Source organism: Myotis nattereri (assembly GCF_964212035.1).
Source record: "Myotis nattereri genome assembly, chromosome: 1".
Taxonomy (NCBI): Eukaryota; Metazoa; Chordata; class Mammalia; order Chiroptera; family Vespertilionidae; genus Myotis; species Myotis nattereri.
Window position 1 is genome coordinate 201,731,254 of NC_138075.1, and position 18,853 is coordinate 201,750,106.

At 39.8% G+C, this 18,853-nt stretch overlaps 1 protein-coding gene across 2 annotated transcripts in view; it reads right to left on the minus strand.

Moving 5' to 3' along the window:
* GABRB1 (gamma-aminobutyric acid type A receptor subunit beta1) overlaps positions 1-18,853 on the minus strand; it is a 365,506-nt gene that overhangs the window by 84,251 nt on the left and 262,402 nt on the right. For both annotated transcript variants that reach the window (XR_013995819.1, XM_081088362.1), the window contains exon 5: positions 7,660-7,742. Coding sequence is in view for 1 of the 2 variants with exons in the window: in XM_081088362.1 (XP_080944488.1) it covers positions 7,660-7,742 (83 nt within the window). In the remaining variant the exon portion in view is untranslated. The remainder of the gene's footprint in view (positions 1-7,659; positions 7,743-18,853) is intronic.

Consider the following 18,853-nt stretch of genomic DNA (forward strand, 5'->3'; position numbering starts at 1 on the left):
TATTTTAGGCAAGCACATAAAGTAACTAACTGGCAATGCAACTAAATTGAATAAACTCCCAGAGTTTCAGATTTTAGGGCTGAAAGAGAACTTTAAGGTTATATAATTAACTGGCATCTCAATGAGGAATGTCTTCTACATTAATGCTGGTAGGTGGCCATTTCCAATTAGTTGAAGTGTCTCTGATAAGGGAAGTCTTTCTTAAAAAGGGACTGATCTCGTGAATGTGTACCTTGGTTCATTGGAAAGTATTTTTCTTAAATTCAACATCTACCTTCCTATAACTTCTGCCCACCGGTCTGCCCAGCTGCTGCTGTGACACCAGCAATTAGCATGCAGAGAACATGTAGTTAACAGGTGAGAAATGCTAGTTGAACTGAAGTGAATTGAATGGGTTCGAATCTAGTATTGAGTGGGTTATTTTTATGTATCAATTTGAGTGAGCCACAAAGTGCCTCGATACTGGATCCAGCATTCTTCTTCCTGCTTCTGGGAGGGTGCTTTTGGAAGGGATTAGCCTTTAACTCAGTGGTTCTCAACCTTGGCTGCACATTAGAATCACCTGGGAATCTTTTTAAAATCCTGATTTCTGAACCTCCGGCCTCCGGGATGAGGCCCAGAAATCAGGATTTTAAAAAGATTCCCAGGTGATTCTAATGTGCAGCCAAGGTTGAGAACCACTGCCTTAACTAATAAGATAGTAGACTGAGTAGATTGCCCTCCCTAATGTGGGTAGGCCTCATCCAATTAGTTGAAGGCTTGAATAAAACAAAAAGACTGACCTTCAGAGTAAGAGAAGATTCCTCCTGTCTGCCTTTCTTTGAACTGGGACAATCAGCTTTTTCCTGCTTCAGACTCAAATGGAAACACGGGTCCTCCCTGGGTCTCAAGCACGCTGGCCTTTGAACTGGACCTGCACTGTCAGCGCTCTAGTTTGCCAACTTACTGTGCAGATTTGGGACTTAATCAGTCTCTATAATCACATAAGCAATTTCTTTATAAAATTATATATATATAATTATATATACATAAATCTCCATCCATCCTACTGGTTATGTTTCTCTGGAGAATCCTAATACACTGGCCAACACCAAACCCAAGATTTTTCTTTTTATGTGATAGCATTTAACGCATTCAGCAATGGCTATTATTCCTTCATAAATTTCCCCCAAGATAGCTTGGTATCCTCCTCTAAAGGAAATTACTTTAATTCAGCATTAAGAACTGGACACAGTTCTCCACATGTGGCTTTATAAGGGCAGACTTCTGTAAAACTACTCCTGTCTCATATCTGGACATTACACTTATTTTGATCTTATTTCCAAGTGTTGATGTAACACATTATATAAATAGAACTCAGCACTTCAACTGCAAAAATCACATTCTCACAGGAAATTTTGCATAGTTAAGTTATGCCATTGTATTTAGGTAGACACATTTTTCTTATTTCTACTATTTTTGTGAACATGAAAACATTGAAATCAACACAATGACAATATTCTGAGACTAAAAGATAGATTGAGTGGATGATTCACTAAATTGGACACATTAAGACAATGCCTAAGTTAAAAGTTTCCAAACCATTTTTTTAAAAACAAGATACAAATATAAAAATAATCAGGTATCACTAAATGTTACCTTTGTTTGATAAATTGGTTGTGGTTCAGGTGGGAGGGATATAGACAGCCAATGACTCAAATGAAACAAAAATTAGTGTGGTGAAGGCCTGGGGTGGGGGCAGGAGCAGGGCAGAGTGGGTCAATGGGGAGGGGGAGGGAGGAAAGGGGACATCTGTAATACTTTCAACAATAAAGATATGTTTTTAAAAAATGAAACAAAAAAATCATAGGGACTTATCACATTTGCCAGCACACTGAAATTCCTAAATGTTTCCATATCTGGCTCTTAGTTGACACATTTATAATCTTAAATTCTGAGATAATCTTAAAGCACAAATATAAAATTGTACAAATGAAAGAATATTTTATGGCAAGTAAAAGAACCCATGCCTTAAATCAGGTCTGAGAAAATGAAGACCAGACTTCTATCTTCTAAAATTTAAAAGACTTGAGAAGTTTGGAGCTAAGAAATTTAGCATAAATTCACTCCAAAAATATTCATTATTAAGTACTACCCTAAGTTGTAATTATTCTTGTAAACAAAGTAATGATCTTTTGTTTCCATGGGTTTTATTATAACCCACAGAAGGAAGAAAAAATAAACACACAAGCATATAAATGCTTCTAAATGCTATATGGGAAACTAACAGAATTTGGAGATAATAACTCAGGTTCATAATTTAGATTGGATTCTCAGGAAAGCCTCTTATTGGAGGTGTCATCTTAGGGGAGAACTGAAGGATGAGACGAGAAAAGGCAAATGAACCGTGATGGATAAAAGCAACTCAGCCATTCATTCTACCTTGCAGGTAGAACGAGTGGTATTTGACAATAGATTGGAATGGAGGAGTATAAGGGAAATGTCAACAATTAGTCCAAGGATTCTGGTTGGATACTGAGATTAAGGAGACTGGGAGTAAAACTCATTTGGGAGGGAAAAATGATAGTTAACTTTTGAGAAAATTAAGATGCCTTTGAAACATAAAAATAGACATGCCAAGAACAATGCTATGTACATCGTCTGGGAATTAGAAGATAACTGAGCAGGAGATATATATATTTGGGAACTATTGGAATAAAGATGGTATATAAAGAGAGGTGACCTTTCTGAGAACAGTATCAGTGGGGGTGAGAGATGGGTAGACTGGTTCCAAAATACAGTGGGCTGAGAGGAAGTTGAGGCATTGGACAACAGATATAGACCATTATTCCAGGTAGCTTGAAGAAAAGGAGAGTAATTACGGAAAGCTTAAGGGGAGTTGTAGGGGGACAGAAGAAGTGTTTGATAATGAGAAGAGTTTAAACTTGTTTTTAGGCTTTGAATAAAGGGCTAGCCAGAGGGTGAGATTGAGGATCAAAGTGATTAGGGGTGGAGTGTGTGTGAACTTGAAAAAAAGTCAATTCTCAGAGGAGGAAGACAGATGGAATCCTGAGCACAGGGATCCAAGGTCAGGCTATAAAAGAAGTGGAGCACCTCCTCCTCTGAAATACGGAGGGCCAGCTTAGAATGGTGAAGACACAAGGAAGTGTAGAACAAGATGGGTGAGGCTGCTGAGAGATTTCAGGCCTGAGACGGCTGCTACTGCTTTGGGTGTAAGTGACAAGTGACAAGATCTTCTTGTACTGAGAGGATGAGATTCAGGTCAATATCTTCCTCCATTGCTGCTGCAGAGAATTGGAAAAGGCACCTGAATCCTCCATGATGGTTATCCCAAGTCCTTCTATATCTACATGCAGCTCGTGGCTATCAAACCTTCACATGACAGCTTTATTGATTTCAAATTCCAAATCCTCTTAGTACTAAATTTCTTGATCAATTTTTCTATGTGCCATTAACTGTTTTTATAGCATCCCAGGGCTAGAAAGCTATTGATCTGCTCCAAGTTCAACTAAAATTTCAATTTAACAAGGCTTTATAACCTTTCCAATTTTACTTGATTAGATGACATTTAAAAAAAGTGAAACATCTTTAATTTTTCTCAAAAGACCTAACCAAGCAAAACATTGCCCCATCCTTGGGATTGTGATGGAAGAGAATACAAACTAGTGCATTTTGTAAGGTAGATAATGTTTCTATTCTATTGTTCGCAAAAGTATGATCGGTTCAACTTTACTTTGGCAGCATGTCTACTTTATCATTCTTATTTCCCAACATACACGACAGCCTCTCATTTGTAATCACTTTAAAGTTCAGTTACAGGCTTCATAAATTCAGGGAGAGCTATTTTAGCAAATAATGCAGCACACGCTTCTTCATGAAGAGTTAAAAAAAGATGAATGCCAGATTCTGTATTTATTAGTACTTAACAACATATTGATTATGTACTTAGGCAGGGAACAAGCAAAGCTCATTTGAACTCCACAGTATTGCCATATGATACTTCGTTGCTTGGAATTATTCCTTTTAATATTTAAGATCTCTTAACATTGATTTATCTATTGTTAAGAAGGTATACATTTTAACTAAAATATTAAAGCTAAACAATGTTGTCATTTGAGGCCTTTACGCTTTTTGTTGTTGTTGTTGTTTTTTTTTTTTTTTTTTTTTTTAGTTTAACATGAATGGAATCAAGGACTACCTGGCTTCCTGCATCCACAGACTACCCTCTCTGCAGTTGCAATCATTTGACCTTTGACCTGAGAGCCAGTTCTGCCTCAGCTTCTGGGCTCTATTTTAACCTGTATTAGGGATATTGTTCTGCTCCCTTGCTCACCTGTTGATTGCAAGATTCGATGACAGTAAGATTACCTGGGTTTGAAGCCCCATTTCACCACTATCCTTGGCCAGGGTAAGTTATTTCACTTCTCTGAGCCTCAGATACATTATCTCTCAAAAGTTGGTAGAAATATGTATGTTACGGAGCTGTTATATTAATGCCTAGCTTCGGTCTGGCAAGTACAAGGCAGTTCTGTGATTTTTTTCACCCTTTCTCCCAAATTCCTGCCGTTATAAACTCCTCGTTACACAGACTCTTACAGACTCGAGTCTCTGCTTTGCTTTAGGTAAATATCTGTAGGGACTGGAGTTCTGTGACCTGCTGTTGGGTCACTTGAATGACGGCCACCATCTGCCTGCAATTCTACCTATTAGCTGACTTGAGGGGTCCAGTTACCTGCTTCATCCATCTGTCCAGACAGCTGATGGCATATTACTGAATTTCCTCAATGACTCCATATGCCTGGGTCACCACCTATTGCCTGACACCATATTTTATAATTATTTTGGGGTATCTGGCTGTTGGTGCTTCCCCCAACCCTGCCACATGAAACTTATGTTTTATTTCTTCCTCATCTATAGTTTTGTTTTGGTCATTATATGATATAATAAATGGACTTCAAAGCCATCTATTTCCTAAATATGAATAAATTTAATTGCCTACTTAAAGAAAAGTATAACTTATAATAATATAAAAACTCAATATGTATTATAAAATAAAAATGCATTTTAGGAGACAATAAATCCTGATAATTTTAGCTTGATAATTTACAACACAGAATAAATTTAAGGACTTGTCAAACTCATTACTTCTTTAGGTGACTGATGTAAACCATAAGGTCTTTGAATTTTGAGAGGATGTCATATCCTACTGCTGTCCAGTGAAGTAAAGGTAAAAGATCACAATCCACAGAAGAGATGCCAAGGCTAAAAGGCAATCCATATGAAGCAACCCATGATGGCCTCTTTCCATGTCCATTCCAAAAGCTAATGGTTTACTTGCTTAGCTCAAGTTCTGCCTTATTTATAAACTATTACTGGCCATTAATAAATGATTGTGTTCATATTTCATTTCTACCTTTTGAATTTGGTTGTCATTTAAATCAAAAGTCATCACATCACATAGTAACACCTATCAACCAGCTCATTTATATAATGCATTTTAAAATTAGAATATTTCTTAAAGAATAGCTCATGAATTTTCTTGTTCATTCTAGTTTTAGTGGTAGTATATCACCATCTGTGTCTGAATCTATATCTATATCTACAAAAGTATATTTATCTATTTCTATGTTTGTGTTCAGTAAAAGTAGAAAATTAATGTAATCCTATTTTCCTATATAATAGAGGTAATATGCAAATTAATCCTCACGCTGTCACAAGATAGCTGTGCACACAGTGGAAGTGGGGTTCCCTCAACGAGTGATCAGTAGGGACCTGAGGCTGCGTGGCACCGGGCCAGGGTGGGGGACCTGAGGCTGCAACCCCCGCACCCAGTGGGGCTTGACAGGGGACCTGAGGCTGTGCTCCCCACCCGGCGGGGCTTGATGGGGGTGTGACTGGCCGGGTCTGCATCTCGCCCAATGGGGGTGGGGCCAGCTGGGTCTAGGTCTCATGCGATTTCGAGGCGTGCGCGGGTTGGCCGGGACTTGACTCTGGGTCCTGTGGCGCACCCCAAACTCGGAAAGGAGGAAGATTTTCATATACATTTTACTAATTTTCTTTCATCTCTGACATTTCTATTATAGAGAAATGGCAAATAGCAATATTAAAATATTTCCTCTAATTCCCTTTTAATGTGCACAAACTTTGTGCACTGGGCGGCTAGTATACTAATAAAAGCCTAAAATGCTGTGTCCGGTCGTCCAGTCATCTGTTCAACCAATCAAAGCATAATATGCTAATGATATGCTAAGGCCGCCCAACTGCTTGCTATGACATGCACTGAGCACAAGGGGGCAGATGCTCCAACCAGTAGGTTAGCTTGCTGCTGGGGTCCGGCCAATTGAGACTGAGCAAGACAGGCTGGACATGCCCTGGAGCCCTCCCATGGTCCCTCCCTGACTGGCCAAACTCCTGCATCCCTCCCAGGCCCTGATCGTGCACAGGTGGGGTCCTTTGGCCTGGCCTGTGCCCTCTCACAATCCAGGACCCCTTGGAGGATGTCAGAGAGTCAGTTTCGGCCCAATCCCGCTCAACGCAGTGGGAGCACTGCTCCGCCAGAAGCCAGGCTCACAGTTGGCGAGTGCAGCAGCAGTGGTAGGAGCCTCTCCCGCCTCTGTGGCAGCATTAAGGATGTCTGACAACGGACTTAGCCATCAGTCAAACATCCCTTGAGGACTCCCAGACTGCGAGAGGTCACAGGCCGGGATGAGGGATTCCTGCCCGCCGCCCCCCCCCCCCCATGCATGAATTTCGTGCACTGGGCCTCTAGTTCCTTAATAATCAGATAATTAGGAGTACAGTACTGTATTTACTGGTATTCTTTTAATACTATGAGGTCACTGAATTTTTCCCATTTTCTTTTACTATTCTGATGCTTAGATCTGGGAAGAATTTCAGATGATTTAAGTGAATATCTGTCTATTTCTCACATTACAATTACAGTAGGTGGCATTATAATGCTCTGAATTTACTACTGCACCTTTCTGTGTCCCTTAAAACCAGGAAATGGCCTAGGCCTGGTATTCACAATAAATGGACTAAATGCCTGCTTGTTGATAGCTATGAAACAAAGTCAATCAAACTAAGTCTCAGTGACTAAAATATTCAAATTGTTAAGAAAGCAATCAATGAAAACAGCCCAAGAAGACAAACCAAAATTAGTCACTAGACCTGAAACATAGCAGGTCTTTGTCCCAATGCAGGAGCATCATGAAGGTTTATTCTTCCAATGAAGAAAGACAAAAGCGCACAAGACCCTACCATAGTGTTTTCCTAAAATACAACAATTTACAACCCTCCAGGTGGAGACTATCAAATCAAAGACAATCTCTTAAAGCCTTTACATGCTAAAATGTTTTTCCCCCTCTTGTTAATGCAGTTTGGGTGTTAGAACACCTTGGGAGAAACTCCACTCTGAGGAGATGGCATGAATTGTCCTGCTAAACTAAGCAGACTTTTCCTCATGGTTCAAAAATTTAACCGCATTGAAATGAACTTGGAGCCACCAGTATAAGGAGAAATGTCACTAGAGTGGGAAACCCTTAAAAAGTTGGCAGCACAGTATAGCTGAAAATATCCTAGCAATCATTCAACACAAGGTGGAATTTAATTGAGTCAAGCACGCACCCCCCTTTCCATTCCCCTGTCCAAGTAACTCACAACTTTCAATCTCCAGAGTGCAGTTTTGTTCATCCAGAGGATATCTTCGGAGATCCATCATACATGCAGCTGTGGTTGTGATTCTGTTAGGATGAGAGAGAGAAAGATAGCATCATAAGTATGATGGCCTCCGGTTCCAGGCTTCCCAGCCCCGGATCATGTTACCAATGGGCATAAAAATTTAGTGGTTAAAATTTTTGAAGGCAGGCAGATTGAATTTGAGTCTTTCTTTGCTGCTAACTAGTCTTATGAGCCTGGCTATTTAATTGAGCTCCATGAGCCTCAGTCCCCTTATCCATCATAACACCTACTACATAGGATGAATGGCAGTGAGAATTAAAAGAGATGTGTGCTCCACAAATGCTGGCCATTATTATAGCTATTTTTATCCCAAAGCATCCTGGCAATGTCTCTGCCAGTATCTTCAGCAAGTTCTGCCTATGAGTAGATTATCTACAATATGCATCAAAGCCTACCTTCATCTCCTGCTACAACCTAATAATAAAACACCAAAACAGCAACAACAAAACCTGTCCTCTATAACTTTCAGTGCCTAACACTACCCACTATTACAGAGATTTGTCAAATTCATCTCTGAGACCCTGGTCCACCTATATCCAATATAACCAGGAAAGAAACACGACCTTAGGATTGGTGTTCATACCACATAGTCACCAACTCCAGTTGAGCTTATGTTTTTATGCAAGACCCCAAACCCTGACTCTAGATATCTCACCTGGGTTTCCATTATCCCTTCATTTCCATTTGCCTGGGCTATGGAATCTGAGAGTAACTGAAATTCCTAGGCTATCACTCTTACGAACATTGCATATTACTATGGAATTGAGAAAGTACTTTTCTTTGAAAAATGGCATGGTCTTCTCTCACAAAGTAACGAGATTGTAATGTAAAGAATTCAAAATATTCAAATTTAATAATAGAAAGTTTCCTTGCTACTTTAATCCCCACAACATTGGAAATTTTCCATGAATATTCCTTGTGCAAATAGGAGTACGGCTATATCTTCTTAGAGGATAGCTTCTTAGACAGCTGCCTACCTGCTCTGAACCTTTCTTGTTTGCATTAACAATGCATCTTGGAATTGGTTTTATATCCGTAAATAATAAGCTGTCTTAAAAATTTTACTGCAATGTGTTCAGTTGTATGGAAATGCCATACTTTATATTCCCAGTCATCTTTTGATGGACATTTACACTGTTTCCTGTCTTTTAGTTTTACAAATGAAGATGCACTGAATATACTGGTACACCCCACTATGTCTCACTACTATCTGTTGGCTATTTCTGGAAAGGGAATGGTTGGAAAAAGGTATATGCATTGTAAGTTTTGCCACATTGCCCTTGGTAGAGATTGTGCCAATTTACGCTCCCACTAACAGAGTATCTAAATTTGACAAAGTACTCTTCATTTCTATGTTTTTTGAGGCTGCCAGGGTGACTTATTGTTTTGGTCATGTGTGTTAACCTAACGGGAACTTTCTTCTTAAAACACTGTTACAAAAGACCCTAATCCTTTCCAATTTCTCACAGGCTTTCCTTATGAAAGATGAGAGTTCACAGGATGAGCATTGGGGCATTCCCTTTGAAGCCTTTCTTAGACAGGATGTTGGTCAATGTAATAAGATTTATTTGAGCAATAGGCAAAAGCAAAAAAAAAAAAAAATTCAGGTTCAATTTATAAAACATTTCTTCCAAGTGTTTTACAAAAATTTTAAAGACTAGTTATAGTCCAGAATTTAGCACATGCAAGGATTTTATTAGATTCTTTCTTGACTCCTGCTCTCATAATTACATGCATTAATTTTTTTACTTAAAAATATATACTGCATATCTTTTGTTTTCTAAAAATACAATTTCACAAGCCTGTTTTTATGGCCTGCAAGTATTTTAGAACACCCTTAACAAGACAACACAATACATATTTTTAAATGTTTTAAAAATTATCTATCTACCCTACTATAGTAATTGTTTCATAGTTTCTTATAAGTAAAAAGATTGTGAAAATTATCTATAAACTAGAAGCCCAGCACGAGAACTAGCGTGGCCCCACCCACCTGTATGGCCTCACCGTGCTTGCATTCCCACACACCCGCTCCGGTCTTTGGTTGTTATGGTGTTAGGGCCATGGGCTTTATATATATACATAGATTACTAAAGTGTGGCAAGTCCTATGATCCTATGACTTAGCCAGTGGATAATTTTCCCCCATAAAGGACATTCGTCAATATCTGTAGACATTTTTGATTGTCAGGCTGGTAGTGGAGGCCTGATACTTTCATCCACTCGGTGGAGGCCAGGGATTCTGCCTAACATCCTGCAATGACCAGGAAAGCCCCCAATAGTAAAGAGTTATCTGTTTCAAAATGTCAGTAGTGCCAAGGTTGAGAAATTTGGCTTAATGGTGGTTTTCAAACCATTTCCTTTGAGGAAAACATTAATGAAGCAAAATCTTAAATAGAAGCTCAATCTATAAAATAGAAATAAAATAAGTAAAAAGAGTATTTTGTTAATATAAAATTATCTTATAAGTTCAATGTTGACATCTATTTTAATGACCACACAAATTTGGAAGCAGGAATTATAATTAGGGCCTTAAATCTCCCTCAGCAGCAATATTTTTCTTTTGTATTTTATTAGTATAGTATTGAGAAAATCCTGATAATGGTGAAACATTTGTTTCTAAAAATCTTATATGACCAGTTATAGGCTACCCTGAATTGGGTAAAAAAACCCATACCTGTGTGCCAAGTAACCACCTCTATGATCAATGACACCTTTCTACATGGTTCAGATACATTCATAGGTAGTTGATCTCTAGCAGGAGCTTAATGATGGATTAACAGTGGTTCTCAACCTTCTGGCCCTTTAAATACAGTTCCTCATGTTGTGACCCAACCATAAAATTATTTTCGTTGCTACTTCATAACTGTAATTTTGCTACTGTTATGAATCGTCATGTAAATATCTGATATGCAGGAGGGTCTTAGGCGACCCCTGTGAAAGGGTCATTCGACTCCCAAAGGGGTCATGACCCAGAGGTTGAGAACCGCTGGATTAAAAGGAAGCGTTACTTGCTTCAAAGCAAAAATTCTCCATGCTCTGCATAAATTAACCTGGCTGCATAAGTTAATATTGAGGTGGTCTTGAATGCATTAAAATGTACATAGGACACTACATAGTGTACTTGTTTTTTATTATAGTTTTAAATAATTATAACATTTTAACATAAAAATAGAATGAAATATTATTTGTGGGACTGTTAACGAGCCTTAGAGATACTTGAAAATAGCATTTGACTCCCACTGGTCGGCATACCTCACTTAATTGACCTCATTTTCAGACAGGTGTCATCTGGTTAATTAACCGCATCACATCAAAATCAGGACATGCCTTGAAATCTTACGCTGAACCACTGATTCACACGTTGTGAAGCTCTGGAGTTTTTACAAAGCAATTTGAAAAGCTAACAAAGCCTTGTGTGTAAAATGAATAATTAATGTCTCATGTGCATGGATCCTACAGTTGCAATAATAAAAAAACACTCAACTTTTGGAAAGCATAACTGAACTTACTATTGCTATCTTTATGATCAATCCATTCAGCAATCAATAGATAAAATAAATCTAATTGATATTACCTTGGGAAACCATACATCATACCAGAGACTTGTCCATGACTTGATATTTTTTCAGTTATGATATCCTGGACAAGTTAGTTTCTCTTGCCCCAGATCCTATTATGATCCCCAGAAAAGCTGAGTAATCATAACTCAGAAAGGGAGGGAATCAAGGCAGCTCCAGGAAATTGAGCTGTAGGACGTGCCTGGCGACTTCCTCTGGAAATCTCTGACATCAGTGAAACAACTTTCTTCTTGGGATCTATTTGCTCCTAATGCACAATTCCCCAGAGTATTTCCTTGGTTCACCTCGGATTAGGTGCCAACTCTCCCAAAATTATTCAGTACGAGCTGGAAGGAAAGTCACAGGTGCACAAATATGGTCACCAGGAACCCACAAGGGTCCTGAGAAGGGAGGGATCATTGAGACTTTGACAGGACCCCTATACACGCTGGTTCTCAGAAATTGGTGTTGTGGCCTGTAGAAATTTATGCAACAGAGCATCAGACTCCGCTAATTTAAGGGATTGCCATTCCTAGATTTTTTTAATGCTTATGGTTAAGTAAGCTGAATGCCTTGGGCTCTCTGTGAGGGAAAAAAAAATGTTCAGAAAGAATTCCCAGGATCATTAACAAATGATCTGGGTGAGAAGCAACAGTGAACATCTCTAAGAATGAGTACTCCCTCCCTGCTTTTCCATTTGTTCACCTTGCTGAATGCAATTGCTCAGCAGTAGTTAGTCACCTCTGCAATTAATTAACACTTCCATATGGAAATGTGCTCACATTGTGGTGGAAGCAGCCTGATAATCTATATCTATGGGATCAAAGGTGCCAAAGATTAAAAACACAAAACAAAAAAACAAAACAAAACAACAAACAAACAAACAAACAAACAAAAAACCCCAAAACTGGATGGGTTGAGCATTTCAAGCTTAAAGTGTTTTTTGAAAATTTTTTTTACTTTTCACACTCAAGTCATTCATGTTAAAATTATTATTATTGGCCAATTGCAAATGAAGGTAGCATAGAGTATTACCAGCTAAAGCAAAAACATTAATTCCTGTTTTTCTGAACATAGACTTCCCAGAGGTTCAGATTCATGACAGCATAACATCCATCTGTCTTCTTTCAAAGACATTTAGAATGGCTTACATTATAATCCAATTTATTGACATTTTGAAGGTTAGGTCAGAACACTATAATAGGCTGTTAGAAGCTATGGTCCTGTGATACTTGGGAGTGAATGGAAATCATATTGCTGTAGTATTCATTTATTAAGGTGAATTCTACATGGTCACTGACAGAAAAAGTCACTGTAATTACAAATCATGTATATTTGATGTCTAAGGGCAGTGTGACCCTCACTGCTGGCACAACACCATCCAGGAAGACCTGGCCCGTGAGTAGCTCAAAATCTAAACACACACACCACTTTGCAAATGCTAGTAAGAATGTGAACTTAAATAAAGGAACAAATAATGTACATATGGTTGGGATTTCAATTTTATAGGGATGAGCTCCCATGTTTTAAACTTAATTTCTGTAGAACATAACTGTACCAACTTAATAGAATCTGTTTTAAGAGACTATGAGAACAGAGAGGGGGAAAGTCTGAACATGCTGAATTCTAATCACACTCATCAGATGGGTGAAATTGATAGTGAGTCACAATTACAAAGTTGATATCAGCATCACTTAGTAAAGTTTGTTTGAAGAATTGCTTCTTTGGCCTCAAGGCTGCACCCTCAATCCAGGTGACGTTTGTCACCCCAAAAAACTGATGAGAAACTGATGAGCAAGCTTATCCTCAGTTATAACCATTGAGTACATGGATTTTTTTCCCCTTAGCTAACACTTACTGAGTGGTGAAAAGAATATGTATAATCTTCATAATTGGCATCAAGTTTTATTTTTGGTAGGCTATCATGTTTAGGAAAATACCTTGGTATTTGAAAGTGAAATCCTGAGCTTGTGAGAATAAACAAGTCATCTTTTCTGCCAAAGAACAGCTTAGATAGCCACCATCTTGTACTGCGTGACTTGGCAGCCACCATGTTGGCTGCATGATTTGCAGCTTCCTTGGGGGCCACCATCTTAAAACTTCCAATATGGGGGGTTGGGAACATAGTCACAAAGGACCTGCCAAGGATGGGAAATAGAAATTCTAGGCCTAGGGAATATATTCCCCTCAAATAGTCCATTGGGGAGAATGCTGAGATTCGGGGTAGGGGTGGGGAGGCAGTTCCCAAAACAGGGACAGAAGACATTGCTCTGCTTTAGTGGTTTTTAATGCAGGGGGTTCTGTGGTGTAAACTTTTAGTGTGTTGTGTGCACCTGTATAAGAGTTTTTCAGTTGATGTTCTATGTCTCTTTCTTGTTTGTTTAATTTGTTTAAAAATTAAATTAATTGCTTTGGGGAAGCCCAGTTATGTGTGGTGAGGCTGAACACGTGACAGAGACTGCAGGAAAGTCCCAGCAGCTGCCAACAATTTTTTTCTTGGGGACTCTTCCTGCTCTCCCTCTCAGAATGTTAGCCACCAGAAACTCTTAGCTAGTGAGATTTCTATCTGTGTATCTGTAATGTAATGTTGGCTTTCTATCTTTTAGGGACTTTAGTTTGCTCTTCCTTGGTTTATGAATATGGGGAAGTAAGCTATGCAGGCTGGGTTGGGCAACAAGGTTAATGCTTCCATGATAATGGGCAGTTCTTGTATGAGGACTGACCACATTACAAGGGTGACTCCCACGTCCCGGGGGCATAGGACTCCCAGTCAGGTTGGTATGTCCTTTGTTTGAATGAAAAGGGTAATCATGGTTAACAGCATAATTAATATATCCCCATATATTATATGGTAATATAACCATAACTAGTCCCCAATGTTCTGTTTTTCCCCATAACACTGGGAGGAACAGATCTGTAGACATACCCTCTAGCAGTAAGCAGGGTCACTCCTGTTCTTATAGAGAAAAATAACATAGTACATTGAGTTATCCCTCTTACAAAATTGGTCAAGAAAAAGCTTTAGGTAATAATTGGCTTTAAATTCTCAAAGTTGATGTAACTAAAATGAAGGATTTATGATAGAGCTTTTCAGTAATAATTATAAATATGTTAATAATAAAAGTCCAGTCACTCTCTGTTGGAGGAAGGGACCAGTTGTCCTTCTCCCTGTAAAGGCAGAGAGGCCTAAAAGAGAACAAGGGCAGACAGAGGAGGGGGATCCCTTGCCTTGCCTTCCCCTCCCTATGCAGCCGGGGGACCATCTGAGGGAACATCCAAGATGGCGATTTACAATCCCAGCCTCCCCCTCAGGAGGAGGGCTGTCCTGATAAGGCTCCAACTGGCCCTGAGGCCTCTGTGCCTCCAGGAAACAGCTTTTCCAGGTTGTGAAAGGAGTTGGAGCAGTGTAATAAAAAGAGTTAAAACCTCTGCTGGAAGACCCACGTGGCCTAGCTGACCTAGCCGCATTTTGGGGCCCACAGGTGTATACATAGACCCGAATCAATGGCTGTCTTGGGAATACTATTCTCAGGAAAAGAAGGGGGAGTGATTTGAAGGCCGGGTATGGCCATCTGGGAAAGGGAGCATATGGGCCACAGAAAAAAAGGAAGGGACTCTCACTGAGCCTTTAGATCCCAAGGCCACATTCTCACCCCCTTCCCAAAGAACATTTCTTTACTTAACAGTCCAGCTTCTATCAGAAGCTGAACTCGTCACCCAAACCTTAGCATGTTATCACTAAGGAAAACTGTGGCAGTTTTGAATCCAAGCAGGTAGAGGTCTGGGAACAGGCTATGGGATCTGCTCCCTTCTCTCTCCACCCCTTTCTCCAGCCTCATATGCCTATACATAATTTTCCGAAGTCTTTGATAACTTAAAGGTTTTGGAGCATTGCTGGGTTAAATGATAAACATCTAAATATTTTGAAGTAACAGGATATTGAAACATTAATTTGAATTTGCCTCTTAGGGAAAATACCGGTATAGAGGATGGATTTGAATCTATTAATGAATAAGTCTTGTATTTTATTTGAAATATCTCTTAAAATGTGAATGTATTGCTAATCTGAGGCATATTAATTACTTATATGCCACCTAAAAATTAAGGTTTCTAAGGGTTAAGAATTCTAAAATTATGAAAAGAAATTATGGTTTTGGTATCATAGAGAAAGCATGAGACATGAAAATACACTTTGAAGAAGAAAGAAAGTGGTTTCTAAAGCTGATTAGTTCTGAAAATTATAAGGTTTCTAAAGAGAGATTTGTGAAAGTTATAGAATATTTGTAAAAAAAAAATGTTTAAAAGAAATTGAATAAATGACACAGGCTTATAAGCCAAAATAAATAGAATAGGGAAATTGAAATAATTAAACAGCAATTTGGAGCCATCTAATAAACCCTATCTTCCCTAACCAAGGACACTTATGAGTGAATGATTTGCATTTTGCCTCCCTAAACAGAAAGTAAATAGCTTTTATCAATGTACTCAGGGAGACTGATAGCAGAAATCCAATTAGTGTTATTTGCTGACCACACCCAAGGACAAATGAAGTTAGAAAATAAACCTTATTTTGGTTAGTCCTTTTCTGAAGCAAAAGTTCTATAAATTTTTATATATTATATTAATCAGGTATTAAGAAAAAGTAATATTAGTTGTGGGAACTAAAGTTTTACTAGCTTATGTTTGTGTTTAATACCCTCTTGTCATTTTGAATACTACGTAATATTTTGGTAGAATGGGTTTGACAACCTTCCTAGGGTTTAAATTTTAAGAAAAGTTTGTTTTTTTGTTTTGTTTTTAACCTAGAGTTGACTGTAGGTGATTCCAATAGGCCCTGGACTGCCTCAAGATCTTCCTACAATGGAAACTAGGGAGCAAATCTCAAGAACTATGTACTGGGTATGTCTTCTACTTTAATCTCTCTCAGGTAAGAAGACCTCCTGACCCAAGGCCCTCTTGAGTTTCCGGTTCATTGTCATCGACCGGGAGACCAAGTTTGTTCTAACCAAGACTTGGAGGGGAAGCAAGTTGGAACCCTCCTGGGAAGGAGCCTACCTTGTCTTGCTTACCACAGAGACTGCTGCTTGCACTGCAGAGTGGGGCTGGACCCATCACACACGGGTTAAGGGCAGACATACCTCAACTTGAACAGCCATACCACGACATATCCCCTTGAAACTGATGCTAAAAACTGTGAGCTGTCTTAATTACCATCATGTACTGAGTTCTATTTGCTTTAGAGATCTGGCAAATTGCAGGGGCTTACAATGTGGGCTGCAGAAAGATATACAATCTGGATCATGCTTACCCAGTTATTTGTTATAGGTAACTTGAATGACTTGAATATTTCAGCTTTTAGGTCAAAAGATTGGCTAGGACTAGATTTAGGAATAAAAGTCACAGGGCAAGATCCCCTAGGCCATGGCCACCACCATGCAAATAGAAGTAGGATATAAGGGAATGAATGCCTGGGTGGAATGGATTAAATATCCTGTATGCACCCTAAATAAAAGCGATATTACGCTTGCGTGGCAGGAAGGCTAGAGGCCCAAGTGGTCCCATTTCTTTTCGGATGGACCTCAGACAGTAATGGGATGGAATATGTGCTTGCCTTGTACCAGGAGGAAACTGCCTGGGGAAACACCTCTTGTAAGACTCTTGCCCTGTTGTTCCCATTCAACAGAGGTAAAGAGCAAGGACCCCCCAAAATGATCCAGCCCCCATTCTTGCACGTAAACTATACCTCCTGCCTCCCAAGGGGCAGGGAGGAGAGGGAGTAACAGTACTTGGAGTTTATGAGAAATTTATCCGGATGTGTAAATGGCCAAGTATCCTCAGAAGCCCATCCTGCTGCACTGTCGATACCCGGTGCTGATGTCTGGTGGCGTTATGGAGGACCCTGACTTGGGCCTTGCCCATCAAATGGAGCAGAACTTGTGATCTGATATAATTGGCTATCCCTTTCACTTTGGCATACGTAAACCTTTTCCAATGGACAGACTAGGAAGAGGAAAGAGAGTCCAGAGGGCTCCTTTGATCCCCATATATACATAGGTTCCATTGGAGTTCCAGGAGGAATGCCAAAGGAGTTTAAAGCTAGAAATCAGATTGCTGCAGGATTTGAGTCTGTTCTGTTCTGGTGGCCCACTGTAAACAAGAATGTGGTTAGATTAATTATCTTTACTACTAGAGGCCTAGTATATTAAATTCATGCATTCAGCAGGTGGTCCCTCAGCCCAGCCTGTGCTCTCTTACAGTCTGAGAGCCCTTGGGGGATGTCTGACTGATGGCTTAGGCCCACTGTCCGTGGGAAGTGGGCCTAAGCTGTCAGTTGGACATCCTTAGTGCTGCCTTGGAGGCAGGAGAGGCTCCTGCCACCACCGCTGCGCTCACCAGCCATAAGCCCAGCTCAGGGCTTCTGGTTGAGTGGCACTCCCTCATGGGAGTGCACTGACCACCAAGGGGCAGCTCCTGCTTTGAGCGTCTGCCCCCTGGTGGTCAGTGTGTATCATAGTGACTTGTTGTTACATTGTTTGGTCAATTTGCATATCAGCCTTTTATTATATAGCAGTGGTTCTCAATCTGTGGGTCACGACCCCTTTGGGGGTTGAATGACCCTTTCACAGGGGTGCCCTAAATACATTCTGCATATCAGATATTTACATTACAATTCATAACAGTAGAAAAATTACAGTTATGAAGTAGCAATGAAAATAATTTTATGGTTGGGGGTCACCACAACACAAGAAACTGTATTAAAGGGTCGCGACATTAGGAAGGTTGAGAACCACTGTTATATAGGATAACCAGCAAAAGCTTGTTAACTATACTCGAGATGCAGTTAAAGGTATAGCTGAACAACTAGATGCCACCAGCAGGATGACCTCGGAGAATAGGTTGGCCTTGAATATGATTCTGGCAGAAAAAGAAGATATATGTGTAATGTTGGGAGTCAGTGCTGTACATTCATCCCTGACAACACAGCCAGATGGACCATCACTGAGGCCCTGCAGGCATTGGCAGCTTTAGCTAATGAGTGAGCTGGAACCTGGGATTGAGGACCCTTTCTCCAATTCACTAGACAATGGTTTGAAAGCGGAAGGGAGCGATGGCATCCATGTACACCCCTTTGATTAGGAGTTACAGTGATGGGATGTTACATCATCCCATGTATTATCCAAAGGTTAACTGAAACCATATTGACCAAGCAGCAAATTAGTCTTCTCCTAGACACTGCGAGCATGAAAGTCAATGAATGTCAGCTGAATTTGAAGAAAAGAGTTTAAATAAAGAAAAGGGGGGAATTGTGAGAATAAACAAGCCATCTTTTCTGTCAAAGAAGAGTTTAGACAGCACCATGTTGGCTGCATGGCTTACAGCTCCCTTGGGGGCCACCATCTTGAAACAGCAAAGGCCAATCCTCCCTTTGAATTAGCCAATGACGAAAGACTGTGGGCCTGAGCTCCAATCAAGAGTGAGGGACAGGTCACGTGCATCAGGACTGAAAAGCCAAGCAGACCGCCTGCTCAGTGTGTGTGTGCTCCCAGACCATGT